This window comes from Hyaena hyaena, unplaced genomic scaffold, assembly GCF_003009895.1.
Source record: "Hyaena hyaena isolate Hyena2069 unplaced genomic scaffold, ASM300989v1 scaffold_590, whole genome shotgun sequence".
Lineage (NCBI taxonomy): Eukaryota > Metazoa > Chordata > Mammalia > Carnivora > Hyaenidae > Hyaena > Hyaena hyaena.
Window position 1 is genome coordinate 1,083,665 of NW_024081221.1, and position 18,479 is coordinate 1,102,143.

At 37.2% G+C, this 18,479-nt stretch overlaps 1 protein-coding gene across 1 annotated transcript in view; it reads left to right on the forward strand.

The window, feature by feature from the left end:
- Positions 1-8,016: 8,016 nt before the first annotated feature.
- The window catches only part of COL28A1 (collagen type XXVIII alpha 1 chain), a 163,941-nt gene continuing 153,478 nt past the window's right edge, over positions 8,017-18,479 (forward strand). The window contains exons 1-4 of the mRNA XM_039256844.1: positions 8,017-8,143; positions 9,125-9,681; positions 16,666-16,686; positions 18,369-18,425. Of these exons, the coding sequence (XP_039112775.1) occupies positions 8,017-8,143; positions 9,125-9,681; positions 16,666-16,686; positions 18,369-18,425 (762 nt within the window). The remainder of the gene's footprint in view (positions 8,144-9,124; positions 9,682-16,665; positions 16,687-18,368; positions 18,426-18,479) is intronic.

The window sequence follows — 18,479 nt, forward strand, 5'->3', positions numbered from 1 at the left end:
TTGGCCCATCTGTTCTGAACACCTTCAAACCAAACAATCCTTGCACTTAAAGTGCTTTGTATTTTAAGTCCTGACACCTAGTGTCCTGGCTTCCAAATGTTTTAAGTAAAAAAGCTTTCTCCTTCAAAAAAAGTTACATGTGTGTAATTTCAGAATCTATAGTTCTGGATATAAATAATAAATAATGATTATAATAGGTGCCTTATATTTGTATAGAGCTTTATTTTATTAAAAGATTTTTCATATCCCAAAATAGTAAAAATATTAACTCACCTCAGGTCTCTTTCACTGTAAACTTTGCCCATGAATGATTTCCTCTTCTTGCAGAATTTAAAAGGATGGAAACTATATAGGAGAAACTATATAATTTAGATGTAATGCAAAGAACAGCTGACTCGATTACTTCAAATAGGGACAATATTCTATAAGCAGAGTTGCCATGGGGTGGTATAATGTGGCATAATGTTACTTAATTTTCTTAAAACATTTTAGTTCCAGAAATTTGATTATTTTAAAAACTTCCTTTTGGGGGATATTCTTATTAAATCCCAAATGTACTGACCACAACATTCAAATGGGTGTTGAGTTTCTGAAACTTACACATTCAGGTGATGATACCTTCTTATATTACTGGCTGTATTTTGACTAGGTATCAATAACATGCACAGTTCATCACTGAAATCTGTAACAATCCCCAGCTACTCAGGTGAAACTACCCAAAGCCAGAGGAGACAGCTCTTCAACAACTGGTGTTCATTGCCTTTGATGGCCCAGGCATACACAGTGAGATGTGAGACTCATTACATGCAGGAATTTAGCCCATGATAATTTGTCCTGAGCACTTTGCCCCTTCAGTAAATCCATAGTTTTCAAACATATATTGTTGGCCAAAGACCAGCCTCCTTTTTCTCTTGCTGTGGGACAGACCCGGATGGTATGAAGGCCGAGAAACCTCCTGGGGGCTTCAGGATTAATGAAAGATGTACGGCTACTACACAAAGATCTAAACTCTATTTCCTCACCGACTCATGGTAGGACCTTTGGGTGGGTCTCAACACCTACCCTCTAGTTTATCATCTGTGAAATGGAAATATCAAATGAAAGCTGTGTCTGTTTCCTTCCAATTCTGATATTTGATGCTATTCTTTGCCCCTCATACAAGGAAAGCTCAAATACCATCTAGTAGGGAATTAAATAGTTCACCCCAATACAGTACAACACTTTCTAATACATGAAAGTAAAATCAACTAAATGAAAAATAGAAAATATTTGCCCCATTAAAAACAAGAGTTTGGGCAACGCTTAAATAGATATTATCTTTCTTTTTGGTGGACTCTGCATGAAAAAGTTAAGACTGCCCTATTCACTAACTGAAGGGAATAATTTTTAAAAGAAAAAGACCTGAACATTCAAACCTACAGTACCGTAGGACCTAAGCACTTTTGAGACATTTATCAGGCAGGAAAATTGCAAATTTTTCCAGATAGCACTCTGGTTTTTTGGCATGAATTAATTTGCTCTTAGTAAAGAATAAATACAGACAAAGAAGAAATATCAGTACTGAAGAAAAATTTCAAAGAAAGATTTTAGCAATCATAAGATTGGGAAAGTGGGAATTTATGCTGTCACTGTGGACTAGGGCACTATGTGTTACATTTGTGACACAATTACTCAAGCTGGAGACCAAATGACAAACAATGAATACAGATATATCAGGGAGCAAACAAAACAAACCGTCAGTGAGTAAAGAGAACGTAGAAGAGTCAACTCAATCAGAACTTGGAGAGGGGAGGAGCCTGTAGTCACACTGCTCCAGGCTGAAGCAAGGACACATTGCCTCTTTTATTACCAGAGGTAATAAAACCCTTCCTTGTTGTCTTTGAATACTTTTAATCCTTTCCTTACTTGATAAATAGAACCAAATCCATTTGGGTATCCCTCTAATTTACGGATGAATGACACGAGAGAATGTTTAAGTCATAGTGTCAGAGCTGAGAAAGATGGTGAATCCCAAAAGCTTCAGAGCTTTGGGGTAAATTAAAAAAAAAAAAAAACTACTATCTCAAGATTTTATACTGAAAAAATTAGAAGGGGACTTCCAAAGGCAGATATCTCCAAATTGAGTAAAAAGGTCTTTGACTTCTCCTTTCTCACTTGATAATGTTTTTTTCTACTCTGGATCAGCACTGTGAAAGGTGACAGAAATTGGGAGAAGATTGTGAAACATTACCCTATAGCTTGGTCTTTGTCCAGATGTATAACTTCAGTAAAAGTTTGAGCTGATATGTTACTTAGCCTTTTCATTATTTCTGTAACCTCAAGCAGATAAAACCTTGCAATATACACAAGTCATCCCAGACTTTGATTCTTTTTAAATGTTTCTAGGACTTCCAAATACCATCACTACTGAAATAGAGACTTCGGCACTGGTACCAAAACAAATAAAGCCAACATAGATTCTACTGTGGTAGAGTATTAAACATGTTTGAAAAAGACAAAAAAAGATTTCTTGTCTGGTAAAAGTTCTGGAAGAGAGCAATCTATTATATCATGGTTCTCAAATGACTATGAATACTAAAAAATTACTTTGAGTAATCACTCATTCAATAAATATTTTGGGGGTACTTATTCTAGGCCATTACAGTAATAATAGTAAAAATAGTGTGCTTCTTTTTTCTATGAAGACTTTGCTACAGCCAGCACTGTGCACTATAAGTGATAGAAAAATTAGCAATATTAAGGTAGATGTTGTCTAGTGGATGTATAAAGGAGGTAGGGCCCCTATAAGCAATAATAAAGGCATAATGAAAATTTTTCAAAAAGGACTTTGCTACAGAACAACTGTCAGAAGGTCATGGACTCCAAGTTGCTTTTTCTAGTCATTATCATTATCCATGTTCCCTTATTTGGACTGTGTATGTCCAGTTGCATACTAATTCAAGACCACCCAGTACGAGCAAGACTGCAATCTTCACCCGACATTTTGTTACTCCGCATGTAAAATCAATCGCCTTACGTAACTAGCGTTTTCATGTAAATGGACAGAACACAGGATTTTCTTCGGACACGTCTACCCAATCCACTTAGTGCTGATTGCCACACCTGGGAATGAAAGGTGGCAAACCCTGGGTGCGGGCTACCCTATTTGACCTTGGAGGATGCAAGGAAAATGATTAACAGGAAGGATTCCAAGCTGTCACCAACCTCAGAACAGTTCCAAAGCAGGAGGGTTTTAGTCCATTTTTCCCTCCAGGAGTTACCTGGCTGCTTCTTAGAGGTATTATTACTGTTCTGCAAGTTGATACTCTGCCCCAGAAAAAAGGGAGTTGACCATCTGAAAAAAAAAGCCACGTGCTTGTCTCGTCATTCTCATCTCACAAAAGCGAAAAGTGTGGTTAACATCCAGACTATTTAAAGTGTGGCTGCTTTCTGGGAAATTCCATCTGTACTTCTGCATGGTTACCTACTGTTCCCTATTACCAAAGCCTTAGAAAACTTTCTCAGTTCCTCAGAAACTGCTTTGTGGTGCAAAGACAATGAAAACATGAACATTTACCCAGATAAGTAATTTAATAATGCATTAGTTGTTTTAAGTGAGGCTCAGGGTTCATATACCTCTGAGTTAATATCCCATTCTAGCATTCTCTAGCATTAGTACGGCAGTAGGAAAGGTAACAACATTCTTCTCTGCCTCAACATCCTCATCTGCAAAATGTGAATTTTTATAGCACTTACTGTACATAGGGGTTGATGCTTCGGGAGGGCTAAACGCCATAATGTGAATAAAGCTTTTAGCACCGTGCCTCACACCTGATAAAGTGTTTATGAAGTAGAGGCTATTATGTTACAGTAAGTGTATCTGTAAATGTCAAAATGCCTTCCTAAAAAAGCTAATTTTAAATAATTATAATATGTATTCCTATCTCTGATTATCTTGCTACTCTCTGTGAGGCAATTCGTTGAGAAGTCTGTCTGTTAGTGGTCCAGGAGTCAAGTGGCTTCTTGGCAGTAAGGTTTGCATTGATAAATATCAACTTAATATGGGTTGTAACCAGAAGGTAGAAAATAAGAAAAAAAGAGAATGGAGCCACTTCAGTGCCTACCTTTCTGGGACAGAGAGCTTAGAATATTGACCATTGTAAACCTAGCTCTTATGTTATAGTTTGGAAAGATCTTGATAAATAATTAAATTCACTCCCTCTCTCATTTCATAAATGGGAAACTGAGGTCCCCATATTAGAGACAGAACCAGAACTAAATTCACATCAGTCTTTCACTGTATATTATATCAACTGTAGTATGAAAAATTTCAAAAACCACAGACATAGAAAGGCTAGAATAATGAACTTCTCTATACTCTTCAATAATTATCAACCCCCATTGCTTCTCTTGAAAAACCAGTTTTGCATCAGAGTCTGTTGTCATTTATACTCCGTCACAGAGCTCTTCGGAACCAACATCACACAGAACACACCCCAGGCAAAGAAACATAGAAATAGAAGGAGGATATGGTCTGAGAAACAAAGGCAGGCTGTCAATAAATGCCGAAAATGTAGAAAATATGCTCAAGTTATTTTTATAACAGTCTGGAGAGCACAGACTTGTTCCAAGAGGACACTGTTCCTTTAAATTACTTACTGATCCCACCCAGATCTTGCACCCTGGCCAAATGCCTGACCACTCTTGCTTTAACTTAGGCTAATAAACATGTATAAAAGATTGCAAAAGTTCCAAAAGCAAAGATAATTTTTATTTCCACAGCACAGAACAATATCTAATAGCCAACTCCATCTCCAACAATGGTCCTTGCTGTTGGCATTTGCTTAATCAGTCTTTAATTCCTGTTTGACAAACTTTATAAGGTAAGACATAACTGTTTTATTTTAATCACTTGAAATCAGAAAGGACCACCTAGGCACCTGGTTTGCATACTTATTATGCAAAGAAAGCTGAAAATAATTACTGATAGAAATTTTTCTCTATTCTCTGCCATTACTTTAAATTAATTATTAGAAAAATATAAATGATTGTTAAAATGTAGGCATTTAAAATTTATGTCAAAGTTATTTGAAAATTGATTTTTAATTCACAGGCTACTACCTAGCATTGCAATGAAATTAATATCTTTTGGGATGTCTTTTTCTTAATTTGGAACATATTTTTATAACTCAGTATTAATTATAGAATGTTTGATAACTTGGTTAGTTTGGCAATTTGAATAGAGTGTTCATCTGATAATTTTATCTTTATGTAAAATAAATGCTATGCAAACACTGTAAATACAATTGGTAAACTCTGCTGAAAGAATTTTAGTTTTGAAAAGTCATAAAAAATAAAGCCTCTTGGATTTATTGATTCTGATATTTACCCCAGATAAATTTTAGGCAAAAAAAAGCAAATATATAGCATTTGGTTAAAGATAATCATTGTTTCTACATTTAAAAAATGCAACTTATAGTAAACATAGAGGTTTATATTTCTTTTATTTAACTAATGCCATTTCCCCCTGACCTATTTTGCTTGTATATGATGTCTAAATGAGCAAAAGATAAGAATTATTGAAAACTGAGGCAAAATAAAGCATGGCAAAATTATTAGAAATGGGTGTGCTCTTAACATGCCAAACTAATAAAAACGAAAGAGATTTCAGGAAGGCAGTGGAACTAGAAACCAAAAGTATAAGGGCATCCTCAGGCTACTACCAGGAAAGAGAGAGAGAGAGCAAAACTGCTTTGGGCAAGCCGGATAAAAATATCAGAGCAAATAGTATAAAATATGAGACATTGTGATCGTTGCTAATGATGAGATTGTGATAGTGAGCATTGTATAGGCAAACCTTCAGGTGCAAATTCATGGTTATGTGACCACACACACACACACACACACACACGACTGTATGAGCAGGTGCTTAGTTTTAGGGGAGATGAGTCTTTATTTAAAGACAGAATTTCCAAAGCCCAAAATGAGGCTAAGAAATGAGAAGAAAGTGGTTTTCTGCTCAGGGTCCTGCATGGGAAATCACCTTCTTTAGATTTATGAAGAGTTGTACTGATCTTGTATCTTGTAAAATCTCTTGTATTTTCAATGAAATTACATTCTCAGTCTCTTATTTCCAGAACATCTGAGACACCTCCTCTGATAATGGGCTCGACAAAAGAGAAAGGTCATATGTGATACCAGGGACGTGGTGTTATTCCCCTGGCCTGCCCCACCCCCTGAAAATGCAATAGCAGCTGTGTTTTGCTACAGAGTCTTCTTTTTACACTAGTCTTCAGTTAAACTTATACTTCCTTCTGTATTCTTCTCTTCGGTTAACAAGGGATTACTTGAGGGAAAGATGTCCTTTATGTGTTCTATTTCCTCAGCAAACTTCTTGTTCTTCTTCTTTTTGGAATATCCAGCTATCTTCTCATCTTAACATACCTGATCTGAAGAACTGTTGACACTTGGCCAATTGCACTTGATGCACTTGCCCATAAAGGAGCTTGGCCAGACTGATACAGAGTCAGCTTAATAAACTTCCTGCTAGATGATTACCTGAGGAGCAGATCATGGATGGAGCCATCCATTGGTTCATCCTCAACCCAACAGCTTTGATTCCTTTTTGGGTTTCTCTATCTGGCATATATGAAAGAAGTCAGTGATCCATTCCATTCCTCATTGCCTTTGCATATATTTCCACCTGCTATTTGAGCCTGGAAAAATCATGTTCATGATTTCCCAGATCCCATTCCCTGGAGGAAAATGTGATTTCCTTTTCCAGAACTTCTGAGGTCAGTATAGTTTAAGAAGAGCATTTCCAAACCATGCAGAACATTGTTTCAAAAAAGCCTTCTTGTTCCTTGGAGCTCCAGTACACTGAGCTAGCCACATGCATGTCTTCTCTTGCCAGGGAAGCCGGTGGGTGTAAAGGTCATCTGGAGGATAGCTGGGCATATTGAGAGATGAAAATGGCTGAAGATTTTAATACAGGATTAGATTTTTCATTGATAATTGACCTAGAAAAAACAGTTTCACAGGAATGTTCAGAGGAAGTGTGTTCTGATTTCAAGTCTTATTTCTATCAGTTCTTCACTGGAAGAATAATGCTGCTGAGCAAATCTACTATTTTTGTTCCATACTCTTTTGATTCATTGGATATACAGCTGTAGTTCAGCTTGGAACTCTGTTGTAGATGAAGTTTCCAAGAGTTTAAAAGACTAATGATTTTCTATGGGAATACAAAGGCAATTTCATTTTTGACTAGCCTTTCGAATTCATGAAATTTGTGAATTGAAATGATGGTGATTCTCCACAACCCTGTAAAAATATTGAGATCATCAGGAATTAGTTATAATGAAACAACCATGTAGCAATCTGATATCACCTTGAAGAATGTGGAATGTCAAAACAGACCCTATGCTTGAACCAAGGTCATCATACAGAGTGGGACTGAAGGGTTTTTTTTTTTTATTTTTTGAAATTTTTAAATGTTTTTATTCATTTCTGAGAGAGAGCAAGCCAGCGTGAGCAGGGGAGGGTCAGAGAGAGAGGGAGACACAGAATCCGAAACAGGGTCCAGGCTCTGAGCTGGCTGTCAGCACAGAGCCTGATGCAGGGCTCGAGCCCACAAACCATGAGATCATGACCTGGGCTAAAGTCGGACACTTAACCGAATGAGCCACCCAGCAGCCCCAGGACTGAAGTATTTTTAAATGGCCTTTCCCACTCTCTGCTTCCCATAATAAAATAGGAAATTCAGATTATGTGGCTGTAATTCTTTGACTATAGAGAAATATTCACTAATAAATGTTTGGTTGTGATACCATGATTTATTTGGATTAAAAGCTTCTAAAATCTCAGTGTAGATGTTTTCCTGAAAATACAAATGAAAATTCTCTTCTCTTGCCCCATGCCAGTTTTCAATTCTGCTGGCTTGAAATTAAAAAAATAGCAAACATTTTATTTTACCGAAGTATTTATAACTGATTTTTCTATTAAAGGTGCTACAAGACAGATGACTTTTCACCACCTGCCATGATGTGGAACAGACATTTTGTCTTCTATCTCCTGCTTTTGCCAGCTTTTATGAGTCAAACAACACATGGACAAAGAAAGAAAGGATCAAAGTCCAATTTACTTGCAAAGAAAAATGACCTCCAGGGTAAAAAAAATATATTTTTTTGTTTTTAGTGATTAGTTTTAGCCTGTTAAAACACCAGTATGATTTTTTTCCAAGTAGCAGTTGATATAAATAGCAAACCATACATATATAAAAACATAGGTAACATTCTATTTTAATATAAATATATTGTGTAGTATATATGTGTAGTATATATGTGTAGTATATATACCATATGTATACATATATGTATATGTATATGTATATGTATATGTATATGTATACATATATATAAAGTATATTGGTATACTTTGTATACATACAAAGGATTGAGTATGTATGTATCCAATGTTTTATGAGTAAAAACATTAGATGTTTTAGAGCCCTTATACATTAATTTTCTCATTTGAGCCTCACAGCAGCTTTATAAAATAGTAATGGCAGAGAGCGCCACTCTCATAAAGAAATGGAGGCCCAGAGAGATTAAGTGGCATATCTAAGGCCATAGGCAAATTAACCAGTAAGATGCAGAGCTAGAATTCAAACTCAAGTTCTCTGCTTTTAAGTTTCTTTCTCCCTCATTGCTACAAAGAGTATAATTACTTTCTCCCTGGATTTCAAAAAAGCTGGAAAAAAATCCCCAAACCAACCATCTGAACAAGGTGGAGCCTCACAAATGTGACACAGAACCTGAGAATTAGACAGAGCACTACTTCTAGACAGCTTTACCCAATATTTTCTGGATTTCTAAGCAGGTTTTACTTTGAGGAGATGCTCGAAATACACGGTATTTTCTTTGTTTGCTTTCATTTGCATAATTTTAAAAGACAAAGCATTTGTAGATTTTGAAAGACATTTCTTTTTTCACAACTTAAGCCCCATCTCCAAGGCACCTCTCTTTTTCACTCCCCTCTTCTCTCCAAAACAAACAACACGTATCCCACCACCTCAGGGCTTTCTTTATGCAAAGTGGTTTCCTGAGGAGAAACAAATATTTTGCCTAACCTATTTGTTCTATTTCAGGCTCTACTTGCTTCATAGATGTTGTCTTCATTGTGGACAGCTCTGAAAGTTCTAAAATTGATCTCTTTGATAAACAGAAAGATTTTGTGGGTAGCTTGAGTGACAAGGTTCTCCAACTGACCCCGGTTCCCTCCTTGAAGTATGATATCAAACTGGCAGCACTCCAGTTTAGCAGCTCTGTCCAAATTGATCCACCGTTTTCTTCTTGGAAAGATCTGCAGACTTTTAAACAGAGGGTCAAGTCTATGAATTTCATTGGGCAAGGCACCTTCTCTTATTATGCCATCTCCAATGCCACTAGTTTACTTAAGAGAGAAGGGCGTAAAGATGGAGTGAAAGTGGCTTTGCTGATGACTGATGGCATTGACCATCCAAAGAATCCAGATGTCCAGAGTATTTCTGAAGATGCCAGAACTGCAGGAATATTATTTATCACCATTGGACTTTCCACTGTTGTCAATGAAGCCAAACTTCGTTTGATATCTGGGGAATCATCCAGCGAGCCCATTCTACTGTTGAGTGATCCAACCCTCGTAGATAAAATTCGAGATCGCCTGGTAGGTACCTGAGGAGTTGGTTTTATATATACATATATAAATATATATATAATAATATATATATTATTATATATATATATACACACACACACATATATACACAATATATATAAATATATATATACATATATATACACACACACATATATATATACACAATATATATAAATATATATACACATACATATTATACACACATATATATTTCCAATAATAATATCGATACCTTAATTATAAATTCTGTAAGGATAGGTACTGGGTCAGAAAGATAAGAGAAAAAGAATCCACCTTGGAAATAGCTAAGAGAATCTTTCCAAAGTCTCTCTCCACTTCCTTTGATAGTTTACACGAGATAACCTGGGCAAGTACCAGAGCTCATGCTCTGGGATTGCATTCCTAGCTTTATTGCCAGCCAATGCTGAGGGTTTTAGAAGAATTACTTTCCAGTTATATACTTCAGACTCCTGTTTATACATCCTGGGATCACGAACACTGCTGATTTATATTCAATTTGTGGTCAACTTGTGGTCTGCCGTATTTGTGCTAAGTTGGGTTTTTCCCCCCATTTAACATCTGCAGAAATATTTTGACTCAATGTGTCACCTACTGCGATATTATGTTCCTCAAGCCAAGTTTCAATTTTTTTTTATTATGTCCTTGTTCCTTTGGTGTTAGCAAGCCCACCCAATTTAAAATCACCTGCAACCTGTAGACACCCACCAGTTTCTCCTGCACATCAATGAGTGCCATTTGATTGGTCTGATTAGTTACTTCTATGCTTTTCTTTGCTGGTTTCTCAGCTGTGTGAGAGATCCTTTCCTTTCTGCTTGGAAAAACACAAGGGAAGGCAATGAAAATAAAATCCCCCTTCAGAGTATTTCTCAAGAAGAAAACTCCTAGAGAAAAAGTGGTTGATTTGTTAAGTGTTAAAAGTCGATTTTCTTACAAATACTGATTTTCTTTGATTTCTGGAGAAGAGGGCAAGACACATGTGTCCCTTATACTTGGCATTTCATATAGTTGTTCTATAGGTTGCAAAAAATCTCAGCCTGTTTCAGAGATTGTTTTGCCCTTTTATCCCTTCTCCCAATCTTTTTCCTAACATTGTTCTTGCAAGTTAAGAACTTAAATTCTATTTATATTTTATTTTATATTATATTTATATTTTATATTATATTTTATGTTTTTTTTAATGTTTTATTTATTTCTGAGAGAGAGAGAGAGAGACAGCATGAGCAGAGGAAGGTCAGAGAGAGAGGGAGACACAGAATCTGAAACAGGCTCCAGGCTCTGAGCTAGCTGTCAGCACAGAGTCCAACGTGGGGCTCGAACCCACGAACCGTGAGATCATGACCTGAGCCGAAGTCGGACACTTAACCCACTGAGCCACCCAGGCACCCCATATTATATTTTATGTCACATAACTATTCTATAAGTTAATTCTTAAATATTAACTTTAAGATAATAACTTGTAAGTTAGTCTTATAACTGTTGTTTTCAGCATAAGACATTAACTTTTTAAAAAAAATTTTTTATCTGTTTATTTATTTTTGAGAGAGAGACAGAATGTGAGCAGGGAAGGGGCAGAGAGAGGGAGATACAGAATCTGAAACAGGCTTCAGGCTCTGAGCGGTCAGCACAGAGCCAGATGCAGGGCCTGAACCCATAGACCGTGAGATCATGACCTGAGCCAAAGTCAGACACCCAACTTACTGAGCCACCCAGGTGCCCCGAGACATTAACTTTTTAATCTAAATAATAGTTATCACGTCTTGAGTGCTCTGTGTCTTAGCCAATGTTCTAAGTCCTTTACTTACATATTTTATTTTATTCAAGGTTTTCAACAATGATGTAGGTACTATATTATCCTAATTTTAGAGTTGAAAATGTAATGCCAGGCAAAGGCCTGAAGTCTTCACACTTAACCCTATGACATTATATTGAAAGGGGAAAATAGTAACTATTTTATGATTTTCTCAATCAGAACTGTTTTGAAACAGTTAAGCAACATCCCTCCTCCAAAGTTGCTATTGTTTCTGGTCTCTTTTCCTTGGACATTGGGGGTACATAGGGAGAGCTCTGCTCACATTGAAGATGATGATTTCAGTCCCCAGGGGGCTTAGGGGAAGTGCTTACTCTGAGCATCTGTTTTGCATGAAAGGAAAACGTGGGGGCAGGGGCGGGGTGAGGGGTACCTGGTTAACTGCCTAGCCCTGTCTGTGCCATAATTTAAGCAGTTCTTACCACTGAACCCAAAATAGAAGACTCTAGCATGTGCTGGAGAGAACTCTTGAATTGAGATCGTGAGTTGCCAATTGCTGACTGTAGAAGTTGCAGGGTAGGCAACTCTCTTTGGCCAGTTGTGTAGGCTCAGGAAGTTCATACTCCTTCTAGACACATTCTCTTTGCTGAGAGCTCCTACCCAACTCAGAACACAGGATCTTGGCAGTAGACTTGAAACAGGGCTATTTGTCCGTTTCTGAGGAAAACAAAAAATGACCAAGTGTCCCAATGACCCCACTCTTCCTTAGTATCTTGTGCTTTCAGCTTGTTTGTTCAGATGGAAGTTGTATGAACAAGTCAGGAAAGCACCAGGAGATGATGCTTTCCAAACACTTCCAGCAACCAAAGTGCTCATTAGGCCCTTCAAAGAACAATATACTAAGTTTCAGTGTTTCCAATTGCCACTGTATAGGAGGCAAACTTGACTCTTGATCAGGCCATTCGAAAAATTCCTCATCTAATCTATTTCTATTACATTTTTCTTTGAATTCTTAAGCTTTTCATTTTCAAATGATTATGTAGTTGACTTCCTAAAATAAGTCAATTAGGTATCATTTAAGTACAAAACTGCAACTACTTAAAGTACAGAATTCTATGAGTTTTGATAGATGTACACATTCACAAAACCACCAACACAGGACACAGAACATTCTGCCACGCCCAAATTTCCTCATGTCTCTTTGCACAATATCCTTCCTTTGCCTCTTAGCCCCTGATCTGATTTTTGTCACTCTAGTTTAGTGTACACTTTCTAGGCTTTTATATAAACAAGCTTATGCAATATGTACTTTTATTTGGCAGGGTTCTTATACCCAGCATAACAATTCTGGAATTTGACTGGGTTGTTTTTTTATATTAGCAGTCTATTTCTTTTTACCGAGGAGTAGACCACAGTTGAATTTAACAGAGATAGGTGCCCACCAAGAATGGAATTTGCAGGAGGCAAGACAAATCAAAGAATCATTACTAACTCTCTGGCACCTCCAGTAGAAAGTATCATGTAAGAACCCATGAATACATGTCAGCTCTGAATGACCCAAAGGAGACCTGATGATTCCACATTGAAGAAGATACATAAAATGTTCTAATACTGTTTTATTATGGTTTACATATTGAAGCCAAGGAAACGGTTCCTACCCAATCTTCCACACATATTAGTTGGTCTTTCAGAAAAGATTTCTTGGTGGTTATTTTGCCATTATACTAAGCTGCAGATATTCTTTGGTCTCAGTTTGTAATCCTTGCCTACTATGTGCTTTGTTCTCATCCCATTTGCTACCATGTCAATAGTGTTGACACCTTCCTCACATTTCCTCTGTCCCCTTCTCAGAGCATTGACCTCACACTCATTCACAGAATTGGCAGTTCTGTTCTAGCCTTTTCCTTCCACATATAGGCCATCATAAAACTCTGCCTCCACTAATAAAATGCAACCTCCTTTGCTCCAGGAAGGGCTTTTCTCTATTTATCCCTTCTATTTAAACTATAGCAACCACGTAGATTTTTTAAAAATGTTTTTAAATGTTTATTTATTCTTCAGAGAGAGAGACACAGAGCATGCGGGTGGAGGAGCAGAGAGAGGGAACACAGAATCTGAAGCAGGCTCCAGGCTCTGAGCTGTCAGCACAGAGCCTGACATGGAGCGTGAACCCATGAACGGTGACATCATGACCTGAGCCGAAGCCAGACTTTCAATAGGCTGAGCCACCCAGGCGCCCCCATCCACCTAGATCTTAACTGAACGTGCCCTTCCCTGTGGCTTTGACCAGGTTCTTCCAGTTATGCCACATAACCTGCCTCTTTGCTAAGCAAAGGCACTCATTATTTCCCAAGGTGTCCAGCTCTGTCCACATGGGCCTTCTGTCCACTCTTTCAAATGTCCCTCCTCACTGCTTCCTTTGTCTTATTGCCCACACTAGTCCTTATGACTTTTTTCTCATGAACTTTGACATATAGAAGAGTATTCCATCAATGAGTTGGTCCTTTGCATTCCTTCTTGAAAATTATCCAGAAAACCCACCTATTTCCAGAAACCGTCTTGTTACCCACCTCCCCACCCAGTCTGGGATCTCCTTCCCACGCTGCTTGCTGTGTGCTGTTTTCTGTCACTGGGGCTTATAGACTATAAGTGCCCTTAGGGATAGAGCTTTGTTCTTTGTTTGAAACAGTCTTATCTATTGTGTAGTCTTGGGTCCATTTTTGTTTCCATAGAAATACAAATTCCAGCAAACACAAAATCAAATGAGTTCCAAAATTAGTTAGTTATGTTGTTATGGTTTTAAGCCTCATGGCACGTATTTTTAAAGAGTTAACACGGCAAAGCAGAAATTAAATTCTCAAAGGAAGAGCTGAAAAAAGTGTAAAATTATACATGAGGCATAGTGGCAGCTAAATTCATGAGCTTAAAAACTGATACTAGATAATAGAAGGGTGTTGCTTAATATACAAAGGTTGTTAGGTGATAGAACTTTGCATTTTTCTTTATTTCAGCAGTTGTTTTCAAACATTACAATTTGACTTGAATTATTACTTGTTTATTATCTCTTGGACTATTTTCAAATTCCTTTCTCTCTCTCCCTCCCAGAAAAACTAAACTTCCGACATGTGTTTAAAATATTTTCATAATTTGGATCACATTCTGTATATCCATCTGCAGCTTGCTTTTCAACTCACCGTCCTTGAGAAATTTTCTGTGTTGAAATATATAGCCCCAATGATTTCACTTTAACCACTGAAGAGTATTTCATTTATTGACCCATTCTAATACTGATAGATATTTTTATTATTTCCAAATTTTCACTATTGAAAATAATGAGTGCTGAAATATACAAATACTACAAGAATTTCTCTAAGATATATCTGAAGGGATGTCAGAATAACAGGTGTAAACAAGGTCTCATTCTGAGCAACCTAGAAATAAAGCATGCACATCTTCAGCTTTCGAGGCACAGCCAAATGTTCTGGAGAGGGGAAATTGCACCAAGACCGTCAGTATATTTGAATTCCCATTTCTCCATGTGACCTGCTAGTTTATAAAGATACAAGCAGTTCATCTGTTTTCAGCCTGGATAGACACTGCTGGTAATCTTAAATCAGGAAGGTGAGGAGTGGGTAGGAAGCAAGGGACAAAAGAAGGCCATTGGTGAGACTGAATTTTGTAAAGAGGGTCTGTGGCCAGAGTTTTACAGCTCCTGAGACACTGGGGTCAAAATTTCTTATTTTTTGTATATGTGGAAAATGACCTGAAAGGATGATGTGACTTGCCCAAGGCCACCAGCAAATTGATGGTGGACACAGAATGAAAACCCCAGATGATGCTAAATTCTCAGCCTAATTTTTCCTCCTATTAAACCCCAAGAACCATTTAAAGCATTTTGCTATATCTTCACTCTGTATTATTAGTTTGTATGGAAATAAAGGTAAAGTAAAAATATAACTAAAAAGATGTGGGGTCTTCCATAAAGATAGAGCTCTGACTTACCTTTAACTTCCTCATTACATCCTTCATTTCTTATAATTTTATTTATTTATTTTGAGAGAAAGAGAGAGAGAGAGACAGAGAGAGAGAGAGAGAGAGAGAGAGAGAGAGAGAATGTGGTCTGGGAAGAGGCAGAGAGAGAGAGGGGGAGAGGGAGTCCCAAGTAGGCTTTGCACTGATGGTGGGGATGCAGGGCTCAAACTCACGAATCATGAGATCTCAACCTGAGACAGAAGCAAGATTTGGATGTTTAACCGACTGAGCCACCCAGGTGTCCAGTTCATTTTTAATATCTTGTAACAAATATTCTAGTGCTTCTTCCATTTTCTATTTTATCATATGAAATTAACCCTTCAGAGTCAGTTGTAAGGCATCAATCTGACACATCATTTCTACATTATGAAAGCAATTATTCCATCTGTAAGCGTTGGTTAATTTCTTTCCCATTTTGCCTTCAGGTGTGGCCTTAGTGTACATGTCAGATAGTACCCTATTCAGCTGACATAGGGCAGGGAGGCCTAGATGTTGGACAAAAATCAGATCGTGAATTTCTCTAAAATTGTGAATTTAAAGGAGTTTTGAAAAATATTCTGGCTAATTCATTACTGTGTGGGTAAGTATAAAGTAGCACTTGAACTTGGTTCAGTAGTTCAGCCCAAGTGTATGACATTGGGCAAGTGAGAACACAGCAGACCTAAGTTTTCTTATGGCAAAACGAGAGGCTGGACATGATTGACTTCAGAAGTTTGTTGATATTTTATGAAATTATCACCCCAAACTTAATGTTTAATGCTTTAAAAAATGCACATTATCTATCGGGATGGGAAAACAAAAGTAGAGAAAACACACAATTATGGATCCTGGCTAAGTCTTTATAAGTAAAAGTGAGAAATCTTTACTATGACTGATTAAACTTGTAGCCAAATTATGGAGATTAGAGAGCTAATTAAGAAAACAAAAAATAGAACAAGATGCAACAAGATAAAGTTCCTACGAAACAGAATAATTTTTCATGTTAGTGCCCTTCATGTCTTTTATGATACGGCTCAGAGGGCTCCTTGGGTAGTTGGCTGGGAGGGTCTACTGCTTTTACAAGGTTAAAAAGACTGAATTGCTAATTCTTCTTGAAAATTGCATATCCCATAGGGAATAATTAAGACTAATAAGAAGCTGGAAGCAGAACCATGAAGCGAGTTAATGTTTTATTCTTTTTTCCCTCCTAGGATATCTTATTTGAAAAGAAGGTAAGCACCACATGCTTTTAGAGTGTGCATAATCAAATCAGCATTATAATTCATATTAGAAGATAAAGAGGGTCTAAACAAAAATGCTTAATTCCTTTAAAAATGAGCCAGTCCATTTTGAGGCAGCCATCTGATTCCTTTATGCTACTCTGCAGGTTGGAAAACTTAGAAAAAGTAAGAAACATTTAATATGACTTTAGAGAGTCATTTTAGAAATCAGTGATAGCCATATTGCATAATTTTCTTTAAAGGTTTTAATTTTAAGTAATTGCTACACCCAATGCAGGGCTTGAAATCATAACTCTGAGATTGAGAGTCACACACTCCACCAACTGACTCAGCCAGCCACCCCCTAAATGGCATCGTTTTTGCTTGTTTTGATATGACTTCCTTCATTCTAAGCATGTCTCTGATGCCAGCAACTCATGCAGGTCCTTCACTTTGGGAGGTGTGCCTATGTCAGCCACGGTCCTGGCCAAGAGACACAGTGCAGAGTCTCTTGCTGGTGCCCAGTGATTGACTTTAAGCTCATTCTCCTTCCTGCTGGTGGCAACCATACCAAGTGGCAAAGGAAGTTGGTCAATATCGTTTGGATAGTGCTCAACACAATCAAAGACCACCATGTTGCTGAGGACTTCTATACTGCACGTGTGTTTCTTAACACAGAGTTTGGAACATGTGAATTTTGTTTGATAAGCTGCTTATTAAACATCAGGAAATTTACTAATACTAGGAGCCAACCAAGCCCTACAGAACACCACGCTTCATCGAATGGCAGAGACACCGTTATTTTATGTACCACTGAGATAGGAAAGGACCCTGCCAATTAAACTATCATAGAGTAACTTCTTATAAATAGCAATTCTTGATTTTATACTTGTGGTAAGAGTCTCTTTAGATTTCTTTAGACATAGATTTTTAAATCCTGTATCACTTTTGTACATATATACAAGGGAAAGTAGAACCAAACTAAATCAGTTATTTCTAAAAGTTCTTCACATTCAGAGTCTAAACCTTCTGAATCACTTTTTGTCTTCCTAGTCGCTGATGCCCTTCCCCTCCCCCCCCCCTTATCAGCCTGTGCGCCATCAAAAACACTGGTGATGCAACATTTCTTGAGTGTGCTCCAGTAGTGTCTCTGGAGTTTTCATCCATTTCATTCTGAAAGTTTTGAATAACATGTGCAGAAAGTAACAACTTCAATTATGATCAGGCCTGATTCACATAAGAGTCATTCTGATTTCAGACATGTTAAAATAAGGAGAAATGTACATCCTAGAACTAAAATATGGTATGCCACATGTTTTCCTTTTTGACTAAAGGAATATTTGACATTTGCATGTTATTAAGCTTTGATGTACTGTGTAGAAGAGAAAAGGGAGAAATCCCAAAAATCCACTGAAAATGTTCATTTTCCTTTTTAACTGGCAACTAGATGTTATACATATATTTTTGGTGGAAGGTCTAATTTATCTAACCATGGCGATGTTTAGTATTACTTTATTAGCTGGCTCTTACCAGATCTGAGTTAGCCTAGAAGAATTGAAAAGGGAGAGCAAAATCTCCATAAATTTGCATGGTAAAATTTCTTCAAGGGAATATTCTCTTTACTTAAGTCCTGAATAAGATTTGAAACGCTGCATTTGATTGTTTGTTAATATTGGATTTCATTCTTGATTCAGTGTGAACACAAGATCTGTGAATGTGAGAAGGGGGATCCGGGCGACCCAGGGCCTCCTGTGAGTATGTTTGTTTCTACTTTGAACATATGGTCAAGTCAGGAAACCCTAGTC